Source organism: Leopardus geoffroyi, chromosome X (assembly GCF_018350155.1).
Source record: "Leopardus geoffroyi isolate Oge1 chromosome X, O.geoffroyi_Oge1_pat1.0, whole genome shotgun sequence".
Lineage (NCBI taxonomy): Eukaryota > Metazoa > Chordata > Mammalia > Carnivora > Felidae > Leopardus > Leopardus geoffroyi.
This window is the reverse complement of record NC_059343.1, coordinates 63,931,496-63,956,274: the sequence shown is the minus strand read 5'-3', so window position 1 is coordinate 63,956,274 and position 24,779 is coordinate 63,931,496. Positions and strand designations below refer to the sequence as shown.

The 24,779-nt window shown below is 34.6% G+C and overlaps 1 protein-coding gene and 1 long non-coding RNA gene across 2 annotated transcripts in view; both read left to right on the top strand.

Moving 5' to 3' along the window:
- The window catches only part of LOC123594382 (fibronectin type III domain containing protein 3C1-like), a 51,693-nt gene that overhangs the window by 8,430 nt on the left and 18,484 nt on the right, over nt 1–24,779 (top strand). Inside the window, exons 3-15 of the mRNA XM_045471161.1 lie at nt 1,922–1,997; nt 3,532–3,608; nt 4,917–5,190; nt 5,777–6,678; nt 7,564–7,675; nt 9,813–9,886; nt 10,719–10,772; nt 10,887–11,008; nt 11,093–11,267; nt 14,763–14,868; nt 16,103–16,209; nt 16,411–16,524; nt 18,422–18,571. Coding sequence (XP_045327117.1) covers nt 1,922–1,997; nt 3,532–3,608; nt 4,917–5,190; nt 5,777–6,678; nt 7,564–7,675; nt 9,813–9,886; nt 10,719–10,772; nt 10,887–11,008; nt 11,093–11,267; nt 14,763–14,868; nt 16,103–16,209; nt 16,411–16,524; nt 18,422–18,571 — 2,343 coding nt within the window. The remainder of the gene's footprint in view (nt 1–1,921; nt 1,998–3,531; nt 3,609–4,916; nt 5,191–5,776; nt 6,679–7,563; nt 7,676–9,812; nt 9,887–10,718; nt 10,773–10,886; nt 11,009–11,092; nt 11,268–14,762; nt 14,869–16,102; nt 16,210–16,410; nt 16,525–18,421; nt 18,572–24,779) is intronic.
- On the top strand, nt 16,066–18,471 carry LOC123594646. The gene is made up of 2 exons (XR_006710819.1): nt 16,066–16,524; nt 18,422–18,471. It is a non-coding gene; the product is annotated as an uncharacterized LOC123594646 (long non-coding RNA).

Sequence of the window (24,779 nt, the reverse complement as noted above, 5' to 3'; positions counted from 1 at the left end):
TGAGTGTTGAGTTTTATAAGTTCTTTATACATTTTGGATACTAACCCTTGATCAGATACATCATTTGCAAATATCTTCTGCCATTCCATAGGTTGTCTTTTAGTTCTGTTGATTGTTTCCTTTGCTGTACAGAAGCTTTTTATCTTCATGAGGCCCCAATAGTTTATTTTTGCTTTTGTTTCCCTTGCCTCAGGAGATATATCAAGTAAGTTGCTGTGTGGCTAATGTCAAGGAGGTTGCTGTCCATATTCTTCTCTAGGATTTTGATGGCTTCATCACATTTAGGTCTTTCATCCATTTTGAATTTATGTGTGTGTACAGTGTAAGAAAGTGGTCCAGTTTCATTCTTTTTCACGTTGCTGTCCAGTTTTCCCAACACCATTTGTTGAAGAGCCATTTTTGCATTGGATATTCTTTCCTGCTTCGCCAAGGATTAATTTACAATATAGATGTAGGTTTCTTTCTGGGCTTTCTATTCTGTTCTATTGATCTATGTGACTGTTTTTGTGCCAGTACCATACTGTCCTGATCACTGGTTTTGTAATAGACCTTGAAGTCTGGAATAGTGATGCCTCCAGCTTTGCTTTCCTTTTTCAATGTTGCTTTGGCTTCTCAGGGTCTTTTCTGGTTTCATACAAATTTAGGATTGTTTGTTCTAGCTCTGTGAAAAATGCTGTTGGTATTTTGATAGGGATTGAATTAAATGTGTAGATTGCTTTGGGTAGTATGGCCATTTACACAAATTTGTTCTTCCAATCCATGAACATGGAATGTTTTTCCATTTCTTTGTGCCATCTTCAGTTTCTTTCATCAGTGTTTTATAGAGTTCAGACCACAAATCATTTACCTCTTTGGTTAGGCTTATTCCTAGGTATCTTACGTTTTTTTTTTGTGCAATTGTAATGTGATTGATTCCTTGATTTCTCTTTCTGTTGCTTCATTACTGGTGTATAGAAATGTAACAGATTTCTGTATTTTGATTTTATTTTGTATTGTGTGACTTTACTAAATTTATGTATGAGTTCTAGGAATTTTTTGATGGATTTTTGGGGGGTTTTCTACATAGAAAACCATGTCATCTACATAGATGAATATAATGAATACCATGTCATCTACAAATAGTGAATGTTTGAATTCTTCTTTGCTGATTTGGATGCCTTTTATTTCTTTCTGTTGTCTTATTGCTGTGGCTAGGATTTCCAAGGCTAGGGTTAAAAAAGAATGGTGAGAATGGATATCCCTGTCTTGTTCCTCAAAAAGTTAAAAAAAAAGAACGACATTATGATCCACGAATTACATTGCTAGGTATTTATCCAAAGGATATAAAAATACTAATTTGAAGATATATGTGCATTCCGATGTTTATAGCAGCATTATCTACAATACCCAAATCATGGAAACAGTCCAAATGTCCACTGACTGATGAATGGATAAATAAGGTGTGATATGTCTATACAATGGAATATTATTCAGCTATAAAAAATAATGAAGTTTTTCCATTTGCAATGACATGGACAGAGGTAGAGAGCATTATGCTAAGGTGAAATAAGTCAATCAGAGAAAGACAAATACCATATTATTTCACTCATATGTGGAATTTAAGAAACAAAACAAATGAGCAAAGAAAAAGAGAAAGAGAAACCAAGAAATAGACTCTTAACTGTAGAGAACCAACTAGTGATTAGCACAGGGGAGGGTCCTGGGGAGATGGGTTAAATAGGTGATGAGGATTAAGGAGTACACTCTTGTGATTAGCACTAGGTGTTGTATGCAAGTGTTGAATAACTAAATTGTACAGCTAAAACTAATATTACACTTTATGTTAACTAACTGCAATTTAAATAAAACTTTTGAGAATTACAATAATGATTTTTCATAGATTAACAGAAAAGTATGTCATCAAAGAATGTTTTATTTCTAGATTATATTGGTGCAAGTTAACCCTGGGGAGACCCTCACCCTCAAGTCTGATGATGGGAATATTCAGAATATCCAAGGTCAGTAAAAGTATAATCAGGTTTGTGTTACTTGAAAGCAAATAGATTACTAGTAATTAGTATCCTTTCCTGTTGGAGCCAGATGGAATGCTCTTAAATTTAATGTGTATTTATTTTTGAGACATAGAGGCAGAGTGCGAGCAGGGGAGGTGCAGACAGAGGGGGACACAGAATCTGAAGCAGGCTCCAGGCTCTAAGCTGTCAGCACAGACCTCGACGCAGGGCTCGAACTCATGGACCATGAGATCATGACCTGAGCCTAAGTCGGATGCTTAACTGACTGAGCCACCCAGGGACCCTGGAATGCTCTTAAATTTATATAGTCCTCACAGGAGCATAGTATCAATAGAACAAACAGAGCTAGTCTTACTAGAAATCTTCATGTAAGATACTTTTTTTAATTGAAGATTAAATCAAGAATTCCATTTGAAAAATTTCACATTTGGAATATATTGATGGCCACCGATAGTTTTAGACTATGCTCTTATTGGAGGTTATTATGAGGCCTTCGGAGAGCTGATTCATTCATACATTCAAATATTTCTTTAGTGCCTATCATGTTCCAGCACTATACTAGATATTCAAAATATAATAATATACAATAAGGGGGTAAATTATTTATATATGCATATTAATTTGCTATATATGTATAAATATACATATAGAATTGATTCCACAGCAATATGAAATTAATATTTATGTACTATAAGATTTAGTATTATTTCAAATTGTGATGACTGTTTCTGTTCTTATGCCATTATTTTGTATCCTGAAGTGCTTTAGAGTTATGTCTCAAAAAATTTTTTAAACATTCTCATTTAGCAATGGATTCCACATGGCTGCTATATAAAGTTTATTGCAAACTAATATTTATTATTTTCCCCATTATTAAAAATAAATTGACATTCTATGACTTGAAAGCCACATATATTATTTAAACTAAACATTAATTATAATAGTTTCAAATAAAAGAATGATGACTCATGAAAGTTTCCATTCTATGTCTGATTTTTAGTTCCTATGCAATTGTATGTATAAGACGGTAAGAATACCTAGTATAGAAGTAGGGTATCACATGAGTAGTATTGGGTGCTTCTCTATATTACTCTGTTTTCTAAAAACTATTTCACTTTACTATTATCACTGAAAAGCTTAAAATTTAAATTTTATAATGTAACATCACTATATGAAATATATTTTATGGTTCAGAGTAAAACTATTACTCAATATATACATAAGTAAAAGTACAATTATACTGGAAAGCTGATAGTTCATTTTTATTAGCAGTAAAATTTGCCAACATTTTTATAATATAAATTTTACCCAATCCACATTATGTGCTTTATTTTCCATCATTTGGATGAATTTGCATTGATTCATCTACATTCATACCTAGTCTCCTTTACAAATAAACAACTTGCACTTTCAAAATGGCTGGCTGTTGTTAAAGTTTGCAGCTAGTTTTCACTGTGAAAAGTTAAATGGACTTTGTTTAAAGTTATTAAAGAGTTTATTAATAATAATTCTCTTTTAGGACCCGCTGATGTACCTCTAATGTCACCAAGTGGCACTTTGCCACCAATATATCTTCCTCCTGGTTACATGTCTCAGGTATACTAGTATGTTTTAATTTAATATTTAGCATTAAGGCATCATTCAACAGTTATTTTTGTGTCACTATATGATAAGAGAACTTCTGGAATACTATTTAGTTGTTCATTTTATTGTTATCATCGTTGCTAAAAAGCAATTTCAGTGATGCTTAACCAAATCTCCCTTAGATTGTCTTGTAAATAATTCCTTATTCATCTAACGAATTTATATCTCTTCACATTTATTAATCCTCTATTGTTTTTTGTTTCTGAGTACCTTAACCAATCTTGATTATCTATTACAATTGCTGCAGTAATGGCTTCTGATAGTATGTAGGCTTTAGTCCCTAAAATTAGTATTTTCAGTTCAGTAGTATTTCATTCACAGATGCTAGACAACAAAGGACACTTTCTGTAAATTCCTCAAATATTTACTAAGCACTTAAATAGAAAAGGATGTTTGGCTTCTATAGATATTAACAAGATATTCCATGGCCTCAGAAGTTTATAATTGAGAATGTGTCTGTTTCTATTGCACAACTGTGGAAATCAAAAACATGCTTAAGTCAATATGGTTTGATTCTAAATGGAATTATCTATTTCAACAATACCTAACAAAAATACAAATGCATATACTTTTTCACCTAGCAATTCCATTTTGAGGAATTTATCCTACAGATTTTTTTACAAACGTGGAATAATAAGTGTACAAGACTATTCATTACAATATTCTTTGTAATCTCAGAAGGTTGGAAACAACTCGTGCTTGTTAATGGAGAACTGTGTATAATGGAGGACATCCATATAACGGAGTACTATGCAGCTGTGCAAAAACGTGGAGAAGTTCTATGTACTGATATAGAAAGATCTTTAGGATATATTGCTAAGTGTAAAAAGCAATGTACAAATGGTAATAGTGCAAATTATGCTACCTTTTATGCCATAAAAATGAGGAAAATAACAATCTGTATTCTTGCTTGTATAGACAAATTCTGGAAGGATTCATAAGAAACTAAGAACAATCATTATCTATTGGGGGAGCAGATAAGGTTTAGGAGGGAATTTATTCATATATAGTTTTTTATACTTTACGGTTTTAAACCATGTCAATATATTATCTATTGTCAAAAAATTACCTTTTTGAAAGCTATGGTTGTGGAGACAAGAAAGAATTATCTTCTGCTTGATATAGTTTCACTTCATTATTACTTTTTGATCCCTTAGGTTTTCTGAATTAAGAGCACAGGATATAAATCTAACACTTAGTAGAAAAATGCCAACTTTTATTAATTCCAATATGTTTATATGGTTCTGTCTTCCAACTTAGGTGGTGGAAGAAAATGGCATTCGCAAAATTATCATTGTGCCTCAGACAATTGACTATCACACAACCATGCCTGCTCCTATACAACAAGTACCACACTTCATTACACCATCCTCTCCTATATATCCACAAGGTGCTCAACTTATGCATCCCCCAGCTCAAGGGGAGTTTCCACCACCTTACATCCAAGAGCCTATGCCACAGCAGCTGCCACCACCACCGCTGCCACCACCACCGCTACCACCACCAGCAACACTTATATACCACGAGCAACAAGGTAGTATATAATTTTCTTAAACAGGAAATATTTTGAGTTTGTTAAAATTAACAGCTTTGGGAAAGTTTTGGGAATGATTGCATTTATGCATGTATATTAGATTGATAAAAATAAGTACTGGTTTCTATCTTAGATAAAATGCTCATAAACATAATTTTCTATAAATTTTTTGTACTTTGATATAACACGTGATTTATGATATTTATTTTTACTAATTGGGTCAATATAATCATACCAGAAATTTATAAAAGAATGTTTTGATTATTAATTTCACGCAGTGGGAATATAAAAGACACTGAAGGGTCAACATTACAATCATCTTAGAACCTTAAAATTTGGAAGTGGAGACATTCCCTGGGAAAACACTATCTGTATTTGCTCATGTTTTTCTTTCTATACATATCAAAACATTATAGAAACACACACACACACATACCTAATATCTGTATTACAGGAAAATAGGGAAAATTTGAAAAGCTAAACATAGCTTACCGGTGTTTTTTTGCTGGTTTGAGGAATATATTAAAAAGACCCTGAGATAGGTAATTATTATAATTATTAAACAGTAGTCCATTGTCTCTTTTAGAAACTTATTCCCATGGAAGAGCAAATTATAACCAGTTTGATGAAAGGGCTGCTAAAATGGAAGAACATATGAAGAAAAATCTGGGAGAATGTAAAGGTGGCGTACACAATAGCTATATGGTTAACAACACCTCTTTGTTTGTGATCAAAACCAATGATTTCTCCAGTATTCCTCCTACACCAAGCACTTACACTGTGGACTATGCTCCAAGTACCTACACTGTTGACAATACCTTAAGCACCTACACTGTGGAAAATACTACACAAACCTACACTGTTGATAATACATCAAGTGCCTACACTGTAGACAACACTTCAAGCACTTTCACTGTGGACAACGGCCCAAGTATGTACACTGTAAACAGTGCTCAGAACATTTACACTGCTGACAATACTCTCAGTACTTACACTGTTGACAACCCTCAAAGCACTAACATTGCTGATAATACTCCTAGCAATTCTTCCACTGACCATGTGCCTAGTACTCTCACTACAGACAGTGCTCTTCCTTCCACAATTGATAGTGTTCCAAACCCTTTCAGCACTAATTATGTCCCCACGCCTTCCACTTCTGACAGCACTCCCAAACCATCACCTATTGACAGCACTCCAAGCCCTTCCATTTCTGGCCATGCTTCTAACACTCCCATCTCTGAAAGTGCTCCCAGCACTTCCATCTCTAAAAGTGTTCCCAGCACTCCCATTTCTGAAAGTGCTCCCAGCACTTTGGCCATTGACAGTGATCTCACTGCTTCCAATGCTGCCAGCAATTCCAACACTGTCAGTGCTCATGTTGAGACTAGCCATGGAAAGAAATGGAGTGCTACAAGAAGTAGAGACATCAAGCAGAAACCAGGTGGAAAACAAAACAAAGCATCATCAAATGCTGCAGAAAAAGGCAAGGTCAAGAGTTTGGTTTTGTTGCCAATGAATAAACATCTTAATGTTTAGAAATCTCAGCACATCTTAAATATTTAGGTGCCATTCTCTATTTTCATTTCCTCTTGTCTTCTTTGTATCCCTAAATCTAAATTCTTAATGAAACCACAATTGAGATTCCTTTTTAAATCATGGAGAAATGACTATCCTCATGCAAAATGTGTCATGTATCTTATATGCACACCACATAATTTTTTTCTAGTTTCCTTCCAGTGAAACATTGCAGATTATTTTATAGTTGTAATTCACATTATTTCATTTAAATTGGGAACTCTGTCTTTTGTTGGAGTTTGTTTAATAATATACACTTTACACTGCTCTCTTCTTTTAAAACTTTAATGTAAATTGCTACTAGGTGTTTAGTAGTTCCCCTGGTGATGATGTATTTGTAGTTGGATGATAGATATCTAACTTCTTTCTCTTGTTTTTGCCAATGTAATATTTTATTTTGGGGTGTTTTATTTTAGAATGCATAACAGAACGTGGAAAGTCATGCTGTTTCAGCATTGAGAAACCTATAGTAAGTAACTAAACTGAAAATTTAAGCATTCCTTTTAATTTACATTTTCACTCTAAAATGTGCAAGTTCACTGATATTTTTCTCTAGTAAAGTGTTAATTTGAAGCCTTGACCTCGTTAAAATTTCATAATCTCCTTCAGCTATACATAAAGATTCAGAATGGCATTATTAAAGATAATATTAATGGCATTGTTTAATCACAGTATTTAAGCACCTAATATGAGGAGAACAATATTCTTAGCATCAAAAAGATGTAAGGAAAGATTATATCATAAATTAAAGATTATATTTTTTAAATGTCCCACTTGAATTTTTGTTATTTATTTTAGGTTTCTGATATTCAAACAAGATCTGCTGTTATTTCATGGAAACTACATGGTTCTAAGAAGTGTAATCACACCAAATCTCCTGTGACATTTGAACTGGCAATCTCTAACAGTGGTAAAAATGGAAACTATAAAAATCTATATATGTAAGTCTCTTTCTTTTTAATCATCTCTCATTTCTCACAATTAAATTCAAATATTCTATCTAAATGTATAGACCTCAGTTTATACCTAGACTGAGTTCTAAAGATTTTTTCTGAAAATTTTCCCAAGCTTTAAAAGCAATTTTCTACTAAAATAGTTTTACACGTGGTGAGAGGTTGCCAGGTCAAAATCCATGAAATTCAATGAATTGTAAGCATGTTAGTGCTGAGAAGGACCTTAAATATCAACTGGTCAATTCTCTTCAGTTTACAACTTTCCTATTTAACAAGTTTATAGTCCAGGGAGAAAATGTTCCCTCCAATTCTCCCTTCTGTTTTTTCACTTAGGTCATTTTAGGAAAAAAATTCACTTTATGGTTGGCCTTTGGCGACACAAATGAGGTATTTGCACTTCAATGGGATTTATGACTTAGGCTTTTTTCAAATATTCATTACAGAAGCTAGTTATAAGGTGGAGCTATGACAGTAGCAGTATGAGCTTAGGAATGTGCTCAGAAGATAGAACCAGGACTAGGGAGGATAGAGTGGAGGACACAGCAAAATTATACCCAACCACTCTTAACAAACAGCTTCTCAACTGAATCAGGACATGCAGTCTGAAAAAGAACAAACTGAGAGACACAGTAGAAAGGAAATCACAAGTGAGGAAGAAGGAGAAATTATCTTGCCCACCAAACAATTATGCAAGATATGTCAGAGATCTGGAGCTGTCTGTACAGCACTTTAAAAATCATAACACATCTTAAACTTAATTTGCTAAAATTTGTCATCTTTACACAGAGACTCAAAGTGAAAATTTAAGTGTAATTAGTTATAATGAAAAGTTTTACTTCCTTTATAATTAGCAGGTAGAAATTTTAAATTTAAGAATTATAATACACAGTCTTCTACATTGGGTAGAGGGATGGGAAGATGTAAAATGTGATTAAAAGCTATTTATGAAATTAAGTTTTGCATAAGGTTACATGGTGGTCTTTTTCGGTGTTATGTATTTCATAAAAGTCTGTTTTTTATAAAAATATTCTAATCACTCTACAACCTTGAGTGGCCTTTGCTTAGAAGTATAAGTCTTTGCTTAAAAATAATAATCTTTTAGCACTTTTTGGACGCTACTTCTGGGGTTAGAGCCTGAAGGAACTCTTTGAGTTGGTAGAGTACACCTACGTACTTATGACTGTTTCAGAAAGACATGGGTGTGAAAGCACAGCCACTTTATCCACTATAGCAAATAGGTGCCCTCCCCAGAAAGATTTCCCTGTGTAACTGAATGAATAAATTGCACAATGCACAGTGTCCTTGAGGCTTTTCATATCAACACTATTTAAAATAAGCTGATTAAAGATAAATCCGTATTATTACAGTGTGAAGAAGTTGTAGTGGTAAAATTATAAAATTTCATTTCTTAAAGCCATATTAATTTAGCGTGCAAATGAAAAATTTGAAGTATTAGTATCACTTTTTTGCATTCATATAAAATGGGCTAAATTTATCTAAACTTCAAGAAAAATTGTGCTTCTTTGTTTATCACTTGAATATATAAGATTACGACTGTTAATTAGCTATTAAATATGTGTGAGATCATTTATAAACAAAGATTATGTTCACAGTGGTGATGGAGTTACATTTACTCTACTTGATCTACAACCATCCATGGCCTATTTTGTAAGGTAAGAACTCCATCCTACACAATCTCCACCCACCCTGTAGCCAGGAAGACTCCCCAGTCTGTATCAATTTACTACTTATGATTTCTGCAGTCAGGCTTGCTACTGCCAGGAGCATGGCCTTTCCTTCAAGCTTCAGAACAGCCCCCCAAAAATCCAACATTAGTTTACTTTTTGTCATTTAGAACTGGTGAGAGGGCAATTTGGGAACCATTATCTGTAACAATCCAAGTTTGCTCTATTAGAAAATGTTTTATCTCCTAAGGTATATCTGGAAACTGAAGTACCTGTATCCTAACATTTAGTACATGTTAGGATAAATATCTGAAAGCTTACAACAACTATCATTACATTTTTAGAATCACAACCATAAGAGGCTCAGCACACAGAACTGTGTCTGAACTGGTTAGCTTCACAACTCCAGGTTGTGAACCAGACCCTCCACCTGCACCCAAACTAATTAACCGATCCAAGAGCAGCCTGAATTTACAGTGGAAAGTAAGTGTTCTACCGCCAAAGTCTCCTCCACTTTTTATTTTAAAACATTCTTTCTACTTTGTCCTGAATTTTAAATATGAAATTATGCATGCCCCACCTGATCTATTTCCCTAGCACTTTCCCTTTTCCATAATCATCTTTCTCTTCAATCTATATCAAGCATCAAGTAAATTGAGAAATGTCAACCAGAATTTCAATTAGTAAAAGTTGAAGTGTCAATTTCTACAACCTAAATTTATTTATAAGTACTGCATGCTAACCAATTGCGCCAATGGAGCTCCACTACAACCTAAACTTACTTATAATTGTAGTTACCAATAAATCTACCTCTTAACTTATTTAAATACTAACTTCCTTTGTCACATAAAACTTGGAAAACACAAGACCTAGAATTTGAGCATGCCTTATAGACTGTAAAAAAAAAAGTGCATTTTAACTTTAAAATCTGGATTGCTTTAAAAACAAAATGTAAGGGGGCGCCTGGGTGGCGCAGTCGGTTGAGCGTCCGACTTCAGCCAGGTCACGATCTCGCGGTCCGTGAGTTCGAGCCCCGCGTCAGGCTCTGGACTGATGGCTCAGAGCCTGGAGCCTGCTTCCGATTCTGTGTCTCCCTCTCTCTCTGCCCCTCCCCCGTTCATGCTCTGTCTCTCTCTGTCCCAAAAATAAATAAACGTTGAAAAAAAAAATTTAAAAAAACAAAATGTAAGCAAGTTTAATTTTACAGTAATTTCAGTCACTTAATTATATAGTGTGTGTATGTGTGTATATATATATATATATATCTACTGTGTAGAAACATCCCATCATAATTTTATCTTTTTGATATATTTAGGGTTCCAATGATAATGGTTCCAAAATAAATGGCTTCCTTTTGGAATGGGATGAGGTAAACTGTTTTATTTTGGAAAAGCACTTCTTTATAAATAGTTATTAATGTTATGGTAAATTTTTATATTTGCAAGATTTTATAATATTCTAATATTTTGTGTCTATGATTAAGGGCAAAGGTGAAGACTTCAAAAGTTGCTATATGGGTACCATGAAACAGTACAAAATCCTTAAACTAAATGCTTCTACAAAATATTCATTCAGAATAGCTGCCAAAAATAACTTTGGCTTGAGGTACGTTGAATTATTGCAATATTTAAAAGTCTGCACTTCAATAAGAACCTGAAAATAATTTTTCCACATTAATTTATTTTTCAGTGATTTCAGTGAAATAGCAGTTTTCCATACATCAGGAACTATGCCTCCAACACCTTTACCTCCTAAGCTAAAAGAAGCAGGAATCTGTTATTTGTCACTAGAATGGTGTGCTCCAACTAACACAAACCCAAATGACAGTCTTACTTATGTACTAGAAATGGAGGAAGAAGGATCTGTAAGTTTTCTTTCCACATGTTTTAATCTTCAACTTCAGTTTTAGGTACAATTTATATGCATTTTATACTAAAAAACCTTAGATTTAAGCTAATTTATTTTTTTAAGTTTTTATTTAAACTCCAGTTAGTTAACATACAGTGAAATATTAGTTTCAGGTATACAATTTAGTGACTCAACACTTACATACAACTCCCAGTACTCATCACAATAAGTGCATTCCTTAATCCTTATCACCTATTTAAACCATCCTCCTACCCACCTCTCCTCTGGCAATCATCAGTTTGTTCTTTGTAATTAAGAGTCTGTTTCTTGCTTTGTCTCTCTCTGTCTCTTATTTTTTCCCTTGGTTTGTTTTGTTTCTTAATATCACATATGAGTGAATCATATGGTATTTGTCTTTCTCTGAGTTATTTTGCTTAGCACTATACTCTGTAGTTCCATCCATGTCTACTAACAATCAGTTTATTCTCTATAGTTAAGAGTCTGTTTCTTGGTTTTCCTCTCCTTTTTTCTCCTATGACTAAGTTAATTTCTACTCAATCAAACTGTATGATTCCTGAGTCTCTGTGTTCTGGATGGGACCAATGCAGAGCCAAGGTTAGGCAAACCAGCGCAGGGAGATTTTCCCTGAAAATTAGCTAAAAGCAGCAGCACCCATAACAACACAGTAGATACTCAGTGAAATGTGTTAGTTCTTCAATTTTGGGCCTATCCCAGATGACCTTGCATGGTCACAGAGATCTTCTGCATACTTCTACCTGGGCAAACTCTTTTCTTCATCTCCCTGGATTCCTGATGTGGGTGGGCAAACTGTTTCATTGCATTCTGAACTTTCAAGTCTATACTAAATAAGCTAGTCAAGTTAAAAAGCAGCTGTAAATTTTATATTACATATATTTTACATTTTAAATGAAGAGACTAACATTAAGAAGAGTTCTGTATAATTAATATGCTAAGCACCTTCATATACATTATCTCATTATATCCTGAAAAAAGAAAATGAGCCCTTTAAAGTAGAAAGTATCAGGGTGCCTAGGTGGCTCAGTCAGTTGAGCATCCAACTTGGCTTCAGCTCAGGTCATGATGTGGGTTCGAGCCCTGCATCCGGCTCCATGTGGAGCCTGCTTGAGATTCTCTCTCTCTCTCCCTCTGCCCCTCTCCCCCACTAACTCTCTCTATATAAAATAAATAAAATGAAAAAAAAGTTAAAGTATCTCCTTTTTTTTTAAGAGAAATTAAGGTTCAGAGAGACTAAGGGACTTGCTCAGGACTACCCAGATGGAAAATAGGTTGAAGTTGGAACTTGAACCCAGGCCTGCCTGATTCCTAAGTTTATTGTCTTTCATTTCCAGGGCTTGGGTTTTAAACCTAAATATAATGGAGAAGACCTCTCATGCACTATAAGAAATCTTCAGAGAAGTACTACATACAAATTTAGGGTATGTAGCTATAATTTCTAAATTTGTATCATATTTTAATATTAAATTATACTCATCACTGGAGATAAAAAGAAATGTCTTTTTTGGTTGAAATTAAATGTTATTTTGCATTTAGTTCTCAGAAATTTTTAGTCAAATAACTTGCTTTATAATATTATTTGCAAATTATGCACATTTTCAAATCAGACATTTATTTCCAGTCGTCAACCAAGGTATTCTCTTTTACTCAAACAGATTTTTGCCTACACTTTGGAAGGAAGGAGTAACCCCAGTGGAGAAGTAAAATACACTACTTGTCCAGATAAGCCTGGATCCCCTAAAAAACCATATATAAAGGGAAAGATCTATGCACACAGAGTAAAAATTGGATGGGGTAATGTTTTTGTATTTAAAATGTACTCTGTCTTAATATTAACTACTGAGGAGAAATCTTCCCTAATTGCCCTCAGCTTTATAAAATATTCTCTTAATTATTTGCATAGGAAGTATTTCACCATATAAATTAGTTATAAATGATGTTTTTCCAGTTCTCTGTTGAGTTCTCTATTGCTATCTCATTAATTCACACATGAACAAATCATTAAATTTTTATGAGTCCTTAACAACTATAGTTATTCCAAGTAAAAGTATATCTAATATAGAGGCCACAATTAAAACAATACATCAATGATAAATGTCAACTTGACAAGAAAAATATTTTTATAAATTATTTTGCCTCTAAACTGGAAAAATCAAATTCAAGGTACAAATACTTAGTATTTTAGTCTTTTCCAAAGAACTTTAAAATCTCACCTTAAATGTTTCATGTCCAATATTAATATTCTATTGTGTCATGTTTATAGTTTTTCTCCATAAAAAATTAATTTATAAATTTCCAGTGAAAGACTTTTAAGTTTATTCAAGAATAATTTTAATTTTATTTCTCTTTCCAGAACCACCACAAGATAATGGTGGGACATACATTTCAAGTTACAGTTTAGAAGTTAGTGAAAATTCAGATGGTAAGACATTATGATTTTTTTCAAAGATAAATTACAGGGTTTTTTTTAAGTTTTTATTTAAATTCCACTCAGTTAACATCCAATGTAATATTAGTTTTAGGTGTACAATATTCAATACTTCCATACAACACTGGGTGCTGATCACAACAACTATGCATAATGATTTTTTTTTAACTTTTTTTATGTTTGTTCATTCCCTGAAAGAGAGACAGAGTGTGAGCAGGGAAGGGGCAGAGAGAGAGTGAGACACACAATCCGAAGCAGGCTCCAGGTTCTGAGCTGTCAGTGTAGAGACCAATGCGGGGCTCGAACTCACAGACTGGGAGATCATGACCTGAGCTGAAGTCAGATGTTTAACTGACTGAGCCACCCAGGCACCCCATATCATGATTTTTTTTAAGTTTTTATTTTGAAATAATTTATACTTACCTAGAAGTTGCCAAAATAGTATAGAGAATTCCCATATATAACCTTCATTCAGCTTCTCCTAAAATTAATTTCTTACATAACCATAGTGCAATTATCAAAACCAGGAAATTGGCATTGATACAATGGTATTAACTAAACCCCAGGACCTACTTATATTTCTCCATTTTTTAGTGACAAATTATGTTTACTTACTGATTTTTTATTATTTATGTCTAGTTCTATAAGGAATATAATTATTGTAAATAGGTAACTGGACCTATTGTAAATAGGAACTGGACCACGGTTAATTTCCAAAATGCCTATTTCTTGGCATATACATGAGATAATAATGGGGCCCATAGCATTTATAAGCTACCTATAAATAAATTGGATAAATTTGCTTTCATCCCTTCAGTGAATTCCTGGAAGATAATCTATAATGGAACCACAAAGGAATTTCTATATGATCACCTGCAACCTGGTAATACATATAAACTGAGAGTCTTTTGTACTTCACCTATAGGTCAAAGCCAGGTGAGGAAACAGAGAGGGAAGTTTTTAAATTAAGGATTTGTGTTTTAAAAATTGTTTTAAAAACTTAACTTGAATTTAATATAATCATAAGGTATTTTGTACCTCTCTTAGCCTTCAGATATATTGACTATTCAAACACCTAATCTTTCTCCTGCATCTTGCCATCCTCCACCCTTGAATGGTGCGGCAAAGACCAGAGAAAACAACATCAAATGTGGTGAGTCTTCTTGTAGGATTTGAATGACTTTACCTAAATTACTTGTTTTGTAACTCCTGATTTTAATTAATTAATGTTACTAAGGGGCAACTGGGTGGCTCAGTCAAGCATCCAACTTCAGCTCAGGTCATGATCTCAGGGTCCATGAGTTTGGGCCCTGTGTCAGGATCTGTGCTGACAGCTCAGAGCCTAGAGCCTGCTTTGGATTCTTTGTCTCCCTCTCTCTCTGCCCCTCCCTGACTCACTTGTTCTCTCTCTAAAAAGTAAACATTAAAAAAATTAAAATTACTGTTATTAAAGCAGAGCAAGTAGGTTTTGTAACTATAAAATTGAATATTTAGAATATTTAGAAAACTGTTTCTTTGTAATTGAAATCACAAAAATTTCTGGAGTATAATTAACATTCAGTGTTATATTAGTTTCATGTGTACAACATATTGATTCAAAGATTCTATATATCAGTGCTCACCACAATAAGTATAAATACCATCTGTCAATATTATTGATTATATATATTCCCTATGCTGTACTTTTCATCTCCATTACTTACTTTTTTTATTTATTTTTATTTTTATATTTATTTATTTTTGAGAGACAGAGTGAGACAAAGTGAGAGTGGGAGAGGGGCAGAGAGAGAGGGAGACAGGATCAGAAGCAGGCTCCAGGCTCTGAGCTGTCAGCACAGAGCCCGACGTGGGGCTCGAACCCACAGACCATGAGATCATGACCTGAGCCAAAGTCGGACACTAAACCAACTGAGCCATCCACGCGCCCCTTACTTACTTATGTTATAACTGTTAGTTTATACCTCTTAATTCCTTTTATATATTTTCCCATCCCCCCACCCACCTCTCCTCTGGTAATCACCAGTTTGTCCTTTGTATTTAAAAGTCTGGTTTTTTGTTTGTTCATTTTTAAATTCCACATATAAGTGAAATCATATGGTATGAAATCATATGGTCTCTCTGTATGACTCACATCACTTAGCATAATACCCTCTAGGTAAATCCATTTTTTAATGGATTTTTAAACTTTTTAAGTGTCTTTAAATTAAATTTAAAAGTTAATTGACACAAACTAATATAATTTGTATTTTCTGTTACTTTATTATGTGCTTTGACATTGTGTCTTCTAAAGTTATTTTGTGTTATTTTGAAGTAACACCCTTAAAATTATTTGCAATTTTTTAAGTTTATTTTGTACATTTTTGTAGTTTATTTTGTACATTTTGTAGACAATCCTCCTACTAATGGAAACTCGGAAGCATTTGCAAATGTCAAAAAGGCAGAAGGTAACCAAGATGACAAACGAAGGCATCCTGGCTCCAAAGTGAGATGCACAGTGAGTAAATTAATTTCTGGAGAATCCAGTTTCTGATTAAAAGCAGTGAATAGTGCTGGGGAAGTTATATTGTTCAGTTGGCCCATTCATCATTCATTTCACTTTGGATGAATATATGTTTCTACTTCCTGTCAAGATAGAGAGTAACTATACCTGCACAATCATTTTTGTGTTTTCTTATTTGCTTGTGTTTATTTGTAGTCTGGAGCTCATTCAATGAAGTGTGAAAGTGCACCAATTCCAAGCCCTCCTTCTCAATGTGGTACACCTGTGGTAACCTGCAAGGGTCCAACCTGCATTGCTGTTAGTTGGGAGGTATGTTATCAACTTACTTTTATTAATTTTGTTCCATAAGAGCACAGCAATTGCTTTAGTATGTTTTTGAAAGTACACAACTCCCTAAGGAGTCAGAGTTTAGATTAAGGTCCCATAAGCCTTGGATCATGATTCTAGAACACACATAAAACCTGATACTAATACTATTAGAAATGCTAAGACTATAGTAATCTTGCTTTCCAGATCCTATTTTTATGGAGATTATTAATTTGGAAAACCAAATAGACTATTAATAGGTAACTAATTTAATTCTTAAAACCAAAATATGAGGTAATAAAATTAAATGAATTTATAATAAAAAAACAAATAAGTAAATTTATAGAATCTATTATTTTTTTAAAAACTTCATTGGGAAATCTCTGGTCGTGTTTATTTGCATGTAACTCTACAATATGACACATTAAAATGTGGCTATGAGATAATGAAGCTTAAAAAAATGTTTTGCATCACCATAAGAGACTCTTAAAATTTTTTTAAATGTTTATTTATTACTGAGAGACAGAGAGAGACAGAGTATGAGCATGGGAGGGGAAGAGAGAGGAGGAGACACAGAATCTGAAGCAGGCTCCAGGCTCTGTGCTACAGAGCCTGATGCATAGCTCAAACTCACAAACTGCGAGATCATGACCTGAGCCGAAGTTGGACACTTAACCACCTGAGCCACCTAGGCGCCCCCAAGAGACTCTTAAATACAGAGAACAAACTAAGGGTTGATGGGAGTGGGGGGTGGAGGGGTGGGGAAAATGGGTGATGGGCATTAAGGAGGTCACTTGTTGGAATGAGCACTGGGTGTTATATGTAAGTGATGAATCTCTGGATTCTACTCCAGAATCAAGACTACACTGTATGTTAACAAACTTGAAAATTAAAAATAATTAATTAAAAATGTTTTGCATTCATGTGAATACCTTCCCATTTAAGCAAGCTGAAAAAAGTCGGCCTAATTATTTTTTTTTAACATTATGTTAGTTTACTTATTTTTTTATTTATTTATTTTTTTTTATTATATGAAATTTATTGTCAAGTTGGTTTCCATACAACACCCAGTGCTCATCCCAAAAGGTGCCCTCCTCAATACCCATCACCCACCCTCTCCTCCCTCCCACCCCCCATCAACCCTCAGTTTGTTCTCAGCTTTTAACAGTCTCTTATGCTTTGGCTCTCTCCCACTCTAATCTCTTTTTTTTTTTTTTTTCTTTTTTCCTCCCCCTCCCCCATGGGTTCCTGTTAAGTTTCTCAGGATCCACATAAGAGTGAAACCATATGGTATCTGTCTTTCTCTGTATGGCTTATTTCACTTAGCATCACACTCTCCAGTTCCATCCACGTTGCTACAAAAGGCCATATTTCATTTTTTCTCATTGCCACGTAGTAAGGTCGGCCTAATTATTAAGCCACCTAGGTAACTTTGAATTTTTCTTCCATTTTTCCCAGACTCTAGCAGAGGGTTTCTAGCATTAACATAAAAGCTTTTAATCTGATAATAATAAAAGACAGGTCTAATTACAGCACTGTACAAATTCCAGAGACTACTGGAATTTGTGTTTTATCCCACTATCATCAATAGTAATGTTAAGCAACATTAATATATCTAAGAGTGCTCTTTTTTAAGTAAGCTATTTGAGAATAATTTTAAAATTACAAACAGAAATTTATCAAATATGTGCGATTAGCCAATCTTTTCTCTTAATTTTGAGACTTTTAATGTCAATAACAGTGCTCTGTCTTATGCTTAATTATTTCTATTCTTGTCTATATCTCATACCATTTAATATGAGTTTTGACATCAAAAGATCATATTGTAATTCTCCACAGTATCTAGTATAGTGACAATTTATGGAAAAAAATCAATTTCTGTTTTTGTTGAATCTTTTAGATTCCTGTATGTAATGGTGCCAAAATCACAGATTACAGACTAGAGTGGGGGAAAGCTGAAGAATCGATGCACTTGATATATACTGGCCCTTGTCTGAGCTATGAAGTTAAAGGTCTCATTCCTGCAACTACATATTTTTGCAGAGTTCAGGTAATCCTAACAGTTATTTCAATGTAAACAAGAGAACAGTTATTAACCTATGCTACCCACATCCATAATACTGGCACCATTTCCAGTGTAGTGAATAGAAGGGAGTCACAGAATTCCCAATGTTAAATATTCCTCATGTTCAGCAACATCATTCTGAGCTTCTTCATCTGGCATTTAAAGCCCCCCCCATAATCTGGAACCTACTTTTATTCCAACTTGATCTGCCATTATGTTTTCTACAGTTCTGTTCCCCAAATTACCTTGAACTTAACAATCACCTGAAATGCTTGTTTAAAATAGATTCCTACACTTCCACTCAGACCTACTGAATGAAAATTTCTAATCCAGTGACTTGTTAATCCATAAAATCAAAAAGCACTGTAAGTGATAATTATCATTAATTAGGAAAAACGTCAGAAACCATTTCAAACAAACAAGTCTATTCTACCACCACCCCAAGTATGCCTCGTACATTTGCTCATACCTTGTTTTTTGCCGGTCTTGTCCCATAAAACCAAGCTTTTGCATGAATGCTTCCCTGAAAACCGTAGCTAGAAGTGATTTCTTTCTCCTCTGAATTACCATAATTGTAAGACTCATAACTTTAAGATTAGGGGAGACATTCCAAATTTATAATGATCTTATTTATTGTCCCTATCAACTTAAGTCATCAAATCCTAGGAGCCCTAATACTAAGAATCTAAGTTCCATCTCCCAAATTGTCTTCAGCACTGGAAGTAATTTTTTAAAATGCGTTGTTAACTTTTTGGGTGTCTATATTTTTTGTTGGAAAAATGCTCTTACAACATATATTTATTAGTGAGGAGGCCACTGTGGTTGTCCAAAGGATGGGTGAATTTATGAATATTAAGGATGCTACAATGGGAATTCCGGGACATTAATGGATTTGAAACATATTAGAGAGGTAAAAATCAACGGAATAGGATCCTGCCAAGACAGAGTGTCCCCATACCTCCCAGACCCTCCCTTTTGTAACTAAAAAATCTGAACATAACACAACAAACAGCACAGGAAGACTCTGAATGGTGGAAAGAAAGAAAAATGTAGAAAGGCAAAGATCCTAAGACCTCATAACTTGAGAAAGAATACAGTAGTGAGCCCCCTGCTAGACTTATCTCCTCACACATGTCCCAGAAAGGGTATGGGAGAAGCCTCCAACTCAAAATTGCAAACAGGAACAGACAGGAAAAAAACCTCCAGAAAAAGCCTGCTTCCCCTCAACAAAGTGACTAGGAAAATGCTAGCCTAATCACAGAAAATCTCTTAAGTAATTCCCACCTTACTCCAGCCAAAAATCAATTGAGAAAGCACACACACCCCTGTCCTTCTTCACCCCTGAAGTTTCAACAGGCAGAGTGGGAAGTTGACCATCCAACCCACCCCAGAAACAACAAGGAACATGCTCCAATTTCCCTACCAAGTGGTTTCAGTTTCAGCAGGGCCAAGCATGGAATTGATCTTTCATTCCTTGCATATCAAAAGCAGGCAGTGCTCTGCTCCCATTCCCCTGTCAACTGGTGTCAGTAATGGCCAAGTAGGGATCTTAAGATCTTCCATACCTCTCTGATGGAAGCAGGAGGCAGCAATATAATCCCCTTGAAGGGTTAGTATTGGCAAACTGAACCTCCGCCACCCTCAACCAGCAGCAATAGACTGACCAAGACTGATATAATTCAGGCTAGTCAGCACTCTACTTTCTTCCTACTCCGGTGTCAAGGCCTAGTGAGAAGTTTAACCTAAATTTCCACCTACCAGCACTAAGACTGAATAACAATTTGGGAAATAGAGCTGGTCAATACTCATATTCCTCCTTCACCTGCTATCAGCAGGGTCTGCTGGAGAGCTCAGCCTTTATCTCTACTCAGCATCAAAGATGCAAATCTAGGTGGTGAGAGGCTATATTACTTGGCGCCCCACTCCCCCATTCCCTTCCCATGGTGTCATTTAGACCCTACTGGGAACTGAGACCCTACTGGGAACTGAGTTTCCACCTCCACCCTACAGGAACACAGAGATGTTAGTCAGATCTCCATTTCCCCCTTCGTGGTATCATCAGGAACCTGTGGGAGGCTGAGCTTAGTCCACACTCAGAGACAGTAATACAGTACAAATAGTTGCTCTACTTCTGTTAGAAAGGTTTCAAAAAGGTATAGATAGGAGAGGAATTTCCACCTTACCCAACTTTGCACTATACTTCTAAGGGATACTGCTTACTATGATAATGATTAAATATAACCCAGACTCTTATAATATAATATTAAAAATGTCTAGAATAATCATTTGTTATAATGAGGACCAGGGAAATCAGAACCTGAATGATGAAAACAATCAAAAACAATTAATTCATCTGTGATGAATCAGAAATTTGAAGTATCTGATAAGGATTTAAGTAACCATCAAAAAAATGCTTCAACAAGCAATTATGAGATACCTTGTAATAAATTAAAAAAATATTAAAAATCTCAACAAAGAAATAAAATATATAAAAGAGATAAAAATTTATAGAAAAGAACCAAATGGAATTATAGAACTGAAATATATAAAAACAAAAATAAAAACCTTACTGTATGGGTTCAACGGTAGAGTGGAGATGACAGAAGATAGAATCTGTGAACTTGAAGGCAGATTAATAAAATCTTGAATACATAAAAGATTTTAAAAGAAAAAATTGAACAAGGTTTCAGGGACATATGAAAAAATAACAAAAGAGATAATAGTCATATCATTAAACTCCCAGAAGGAGAGAAGAAAAAGAGTGTGAATTAAAAAATTGCCCAAAGAAATAATGAAAACTTCCCAATTTGGGGGAGAACATAAGCCAAAATATTAAAAAAACAGAATATCTAAAATAGGATAAATGTGAAGAAATCCACACCACCAAAACAATTCATAATTAAACTTCTGAAAAAAAAAAACAAAGAAAAAATCTTGAAAGCACACAGAAATGGTGCATTACTTATAGGTGAAAATGAATTCAAATGACAAATATATCTCTTTTGAAACCATTTTAATAAGTTGCATAACATTTTTCAAGTACTGAAAGAAAACTATATTAGGCAAAAAATATCCTTCAGGAATGAAAATATAAAGACACTCTCAGATAAAGAAAAACTAAGAATTTGTTGCCAGTAACACTCCCAATTAAAATTGGTTACAAAAAGCACTCTTTAAAAAAAAAGGAAATGATAACAAAAGAAGGCTTAGAACTTCAGAAAAGCAATGACATTGGGATTCTGGTCCAAGTTGGTGACACAAAAGGCTCCTGAAATCATCTCCTCCCACAGATACACTGAAACCACAGTTACATATACAATTTCCTCTGAAAGAAATCCAGAAAATAGCTGAGTGACTCATAAACACCAGGCAAATGAGAGAAAAACCACATCAAAATTGGTAAGAAAAGCTGAGATACACTCTCGGTATAAACTCCACACCAGCACAGCAACATACAATGGGGGAGGAAACACAACTGCCAACATCTCCGTGAGGAATCAAGATTTTGGACCCAACATCTAGTATGCCAGGTTTGAAAACTTCCACCTAACAGACAGGGCTCTAAAACGACCTATCCTTTTTTTTTTTTTTTTCCTTCCCCTCCCCCATGGGTTTCTGTTAAGTTTCTCAGGATCCACATAAGAGTGAAAACATATGGTATCTGTCTTTCTCTGTATGGCTTATTTCACTTAGCATCAAAAAAAAAAAAAAAAAAAAAAGTTAGAGTGGGAGAGAGCCAAAGCATAAGAGACTCTTAAAAACTGAGAACAAACTGAGGGTTGATGGGGGGTGGGAGGGAGGGGAGGGGGGTGATGGGTATTGAGGAGGGCACCTTTTGGGATGAGCACTGGGTGTTGTATGGAAACCAATTTGACAATAAATTTCATATATTGAAAAAAATAAATAAAAAATAAAATAAAATAAAATAAAATAAAATAAAATAAAAATAAAACGACCTATCCTGAAATCCAATGGGGGCATGCATCCATGAGACCCACAACACTAACCAAACAAAGAAGCAGTCTTAATTGGCTTGTTAGGACTCACACTGGCTATTCCCTCAGGTCTCAGTGCAGAGGTAGTAGAAACACCCATCTCCCAGCCTTTCCCTGAAAAAGGGCCTAATTGAATAGTTTTAAGGCTGTAACCTGAGGGTCAGGCTCCTAATTTAGCACACATCTAAGGGATGACTGAAATCTCCCTCTGCCACACTCCAGGTCACCAGTATCTCATTGAAAGGAGCTTGTGCACATGTATGGCACCCCAGCATTTTGGTTGCAACCCAGAGGATGCAACTATTGATTTCCTGGCTTTCGTGACCAGTGAAACTTGCATCTGTAGGTTTCAGAATACTGTATCAAACAAAGAAACAGTTCTTGACTGGCTATAACCCAAGATCTCAGTACAGAGGCACAAGTTAGAAATACTCATCTCCCAGTCTTTCCCTGAAAGAGACTGTTTTGCCTATCATAGAAGCTATAGCTGAGGGTCCAGCTTCCAATAAGCTCAAATTAAGTGCCAACTGGTATCCATCCTTTTCGGACACTGACAGATATTGGCAACAACTTCAACTACTGGAACCACTAAGAACAAAGATGCTAGCTTGCAAAATCACTAAGGTTTGAGAGAAAACTAAGAGCTAGGACGAGGCCAAATGATAATGTTCATACCCTACACAAGGCTACTCCTTCAAGATTGTGGGAGAAGTAGATGTTTTTATATATTGCACAGAAAGTCAGGTAAAATGGGGAAACAATATGTTCCACACAAAATAATAAGACGAAACTCCAGAAACAGCTTTTAATTAAATGGAGACAAGAGATTTACCTGATAAAGAGTTCAAAACAGTGGTCATAAAGATGCCCTCTAGATCAGGAGAACAGTGCATGGATAAAGTGAAAATTTCAACAAAGAGATAGAAAGTTAAAAAGTACCAAGGAGATATCACATAGGTGAAGAATATAAAAACTGACATGAAAAATTCAATAAAAGTGCTGAACAGCAGACAAGATCAAGTGTTAGAAAGGATCAGCAAATCTGAAGACAGGGCAGTGGAACTCATCCACCATAGAAGCATAAATATGAAAAAGACAGGACTTATGGGATACCATAAAGCAAATAAATATATGCATAATAGAGATCCCCAAAGGAAAACAGAAAGGGGAAGAAAGTTTAGTCAAAGAAACAGTAGCTAAAAACGCTATAAACTGGGGAGGAAACAGCCATCCAGATCCAAGAAGCCCAGAAAGTCCAACTAAGATAATCCAAAAGAGACCCATATCCAGACACATAATTAAATTGTAAAAAGTTAAAGACAAGGAAAAAATCTTAAAAAGAGCAAAAGAAAAACAACTTGTTACATGCAAGAGAACCCCCCATAAAAGTATCAGCAGATTTTTCAGCAGAAACTTTGCAAGACAGAAGGGAGTGGCATGATATATCCATAGAGCTGAAAGAAAAAAAATTCCAACCAGGAATACTCTACCCAGAAAAGTTGTTCTTCGGAATTAGAAAGATCAAGTATTTCCCAGACAAGCAAAACCTGAAGGAGTTCATTACCAACAGACTGGTCCTACAAAAAATGTTAAAGGGACTTTTAAAACTGAATGAAAGGACACTAACTAGTAATAGGAAAACATGAAACTATAAATCTCACTGGTTAAGGTAATTATATAGTTAAATTCTGAATACTATAATGTAATGGTGGTGGGTAAGACATGTATAAATCTATTATGAATGTTAAAAGATGAAAGTACTAAAAACAGTTACAAAAATTTAATGGATACATAAAATTAAAAGATTTAAATTGTGCCATCAAAGACATAAAATGGGGGGGTACAGCAAAAATACCTATCTTTAGTACACATTTAAATTTAAGTTGCTGTCAGCTTAAAATAAACTGTTGTAAATATGCTTTATATAAGCCTGGAGGAAATCACAAAGCAAGAACCTATAATAGATACACAGGAGATAAAGAGAATAATCTAAGGATATGACTGTAGACAATTATCAAATCACAAAGAAAGCAAGAGAAGAAAAAAGAAACAAGAGAATTCTGGCAAAACAGCCAGAAAACAATGAACAAAATGGCAGTAGTAAGCCCAAACCTATAAATAATTACTTTAAATGTAAATGGATTCAATTCTACAATCAAAAGGCACAGAGTGTCTGATAAAATAAGGCCCAGCTATAT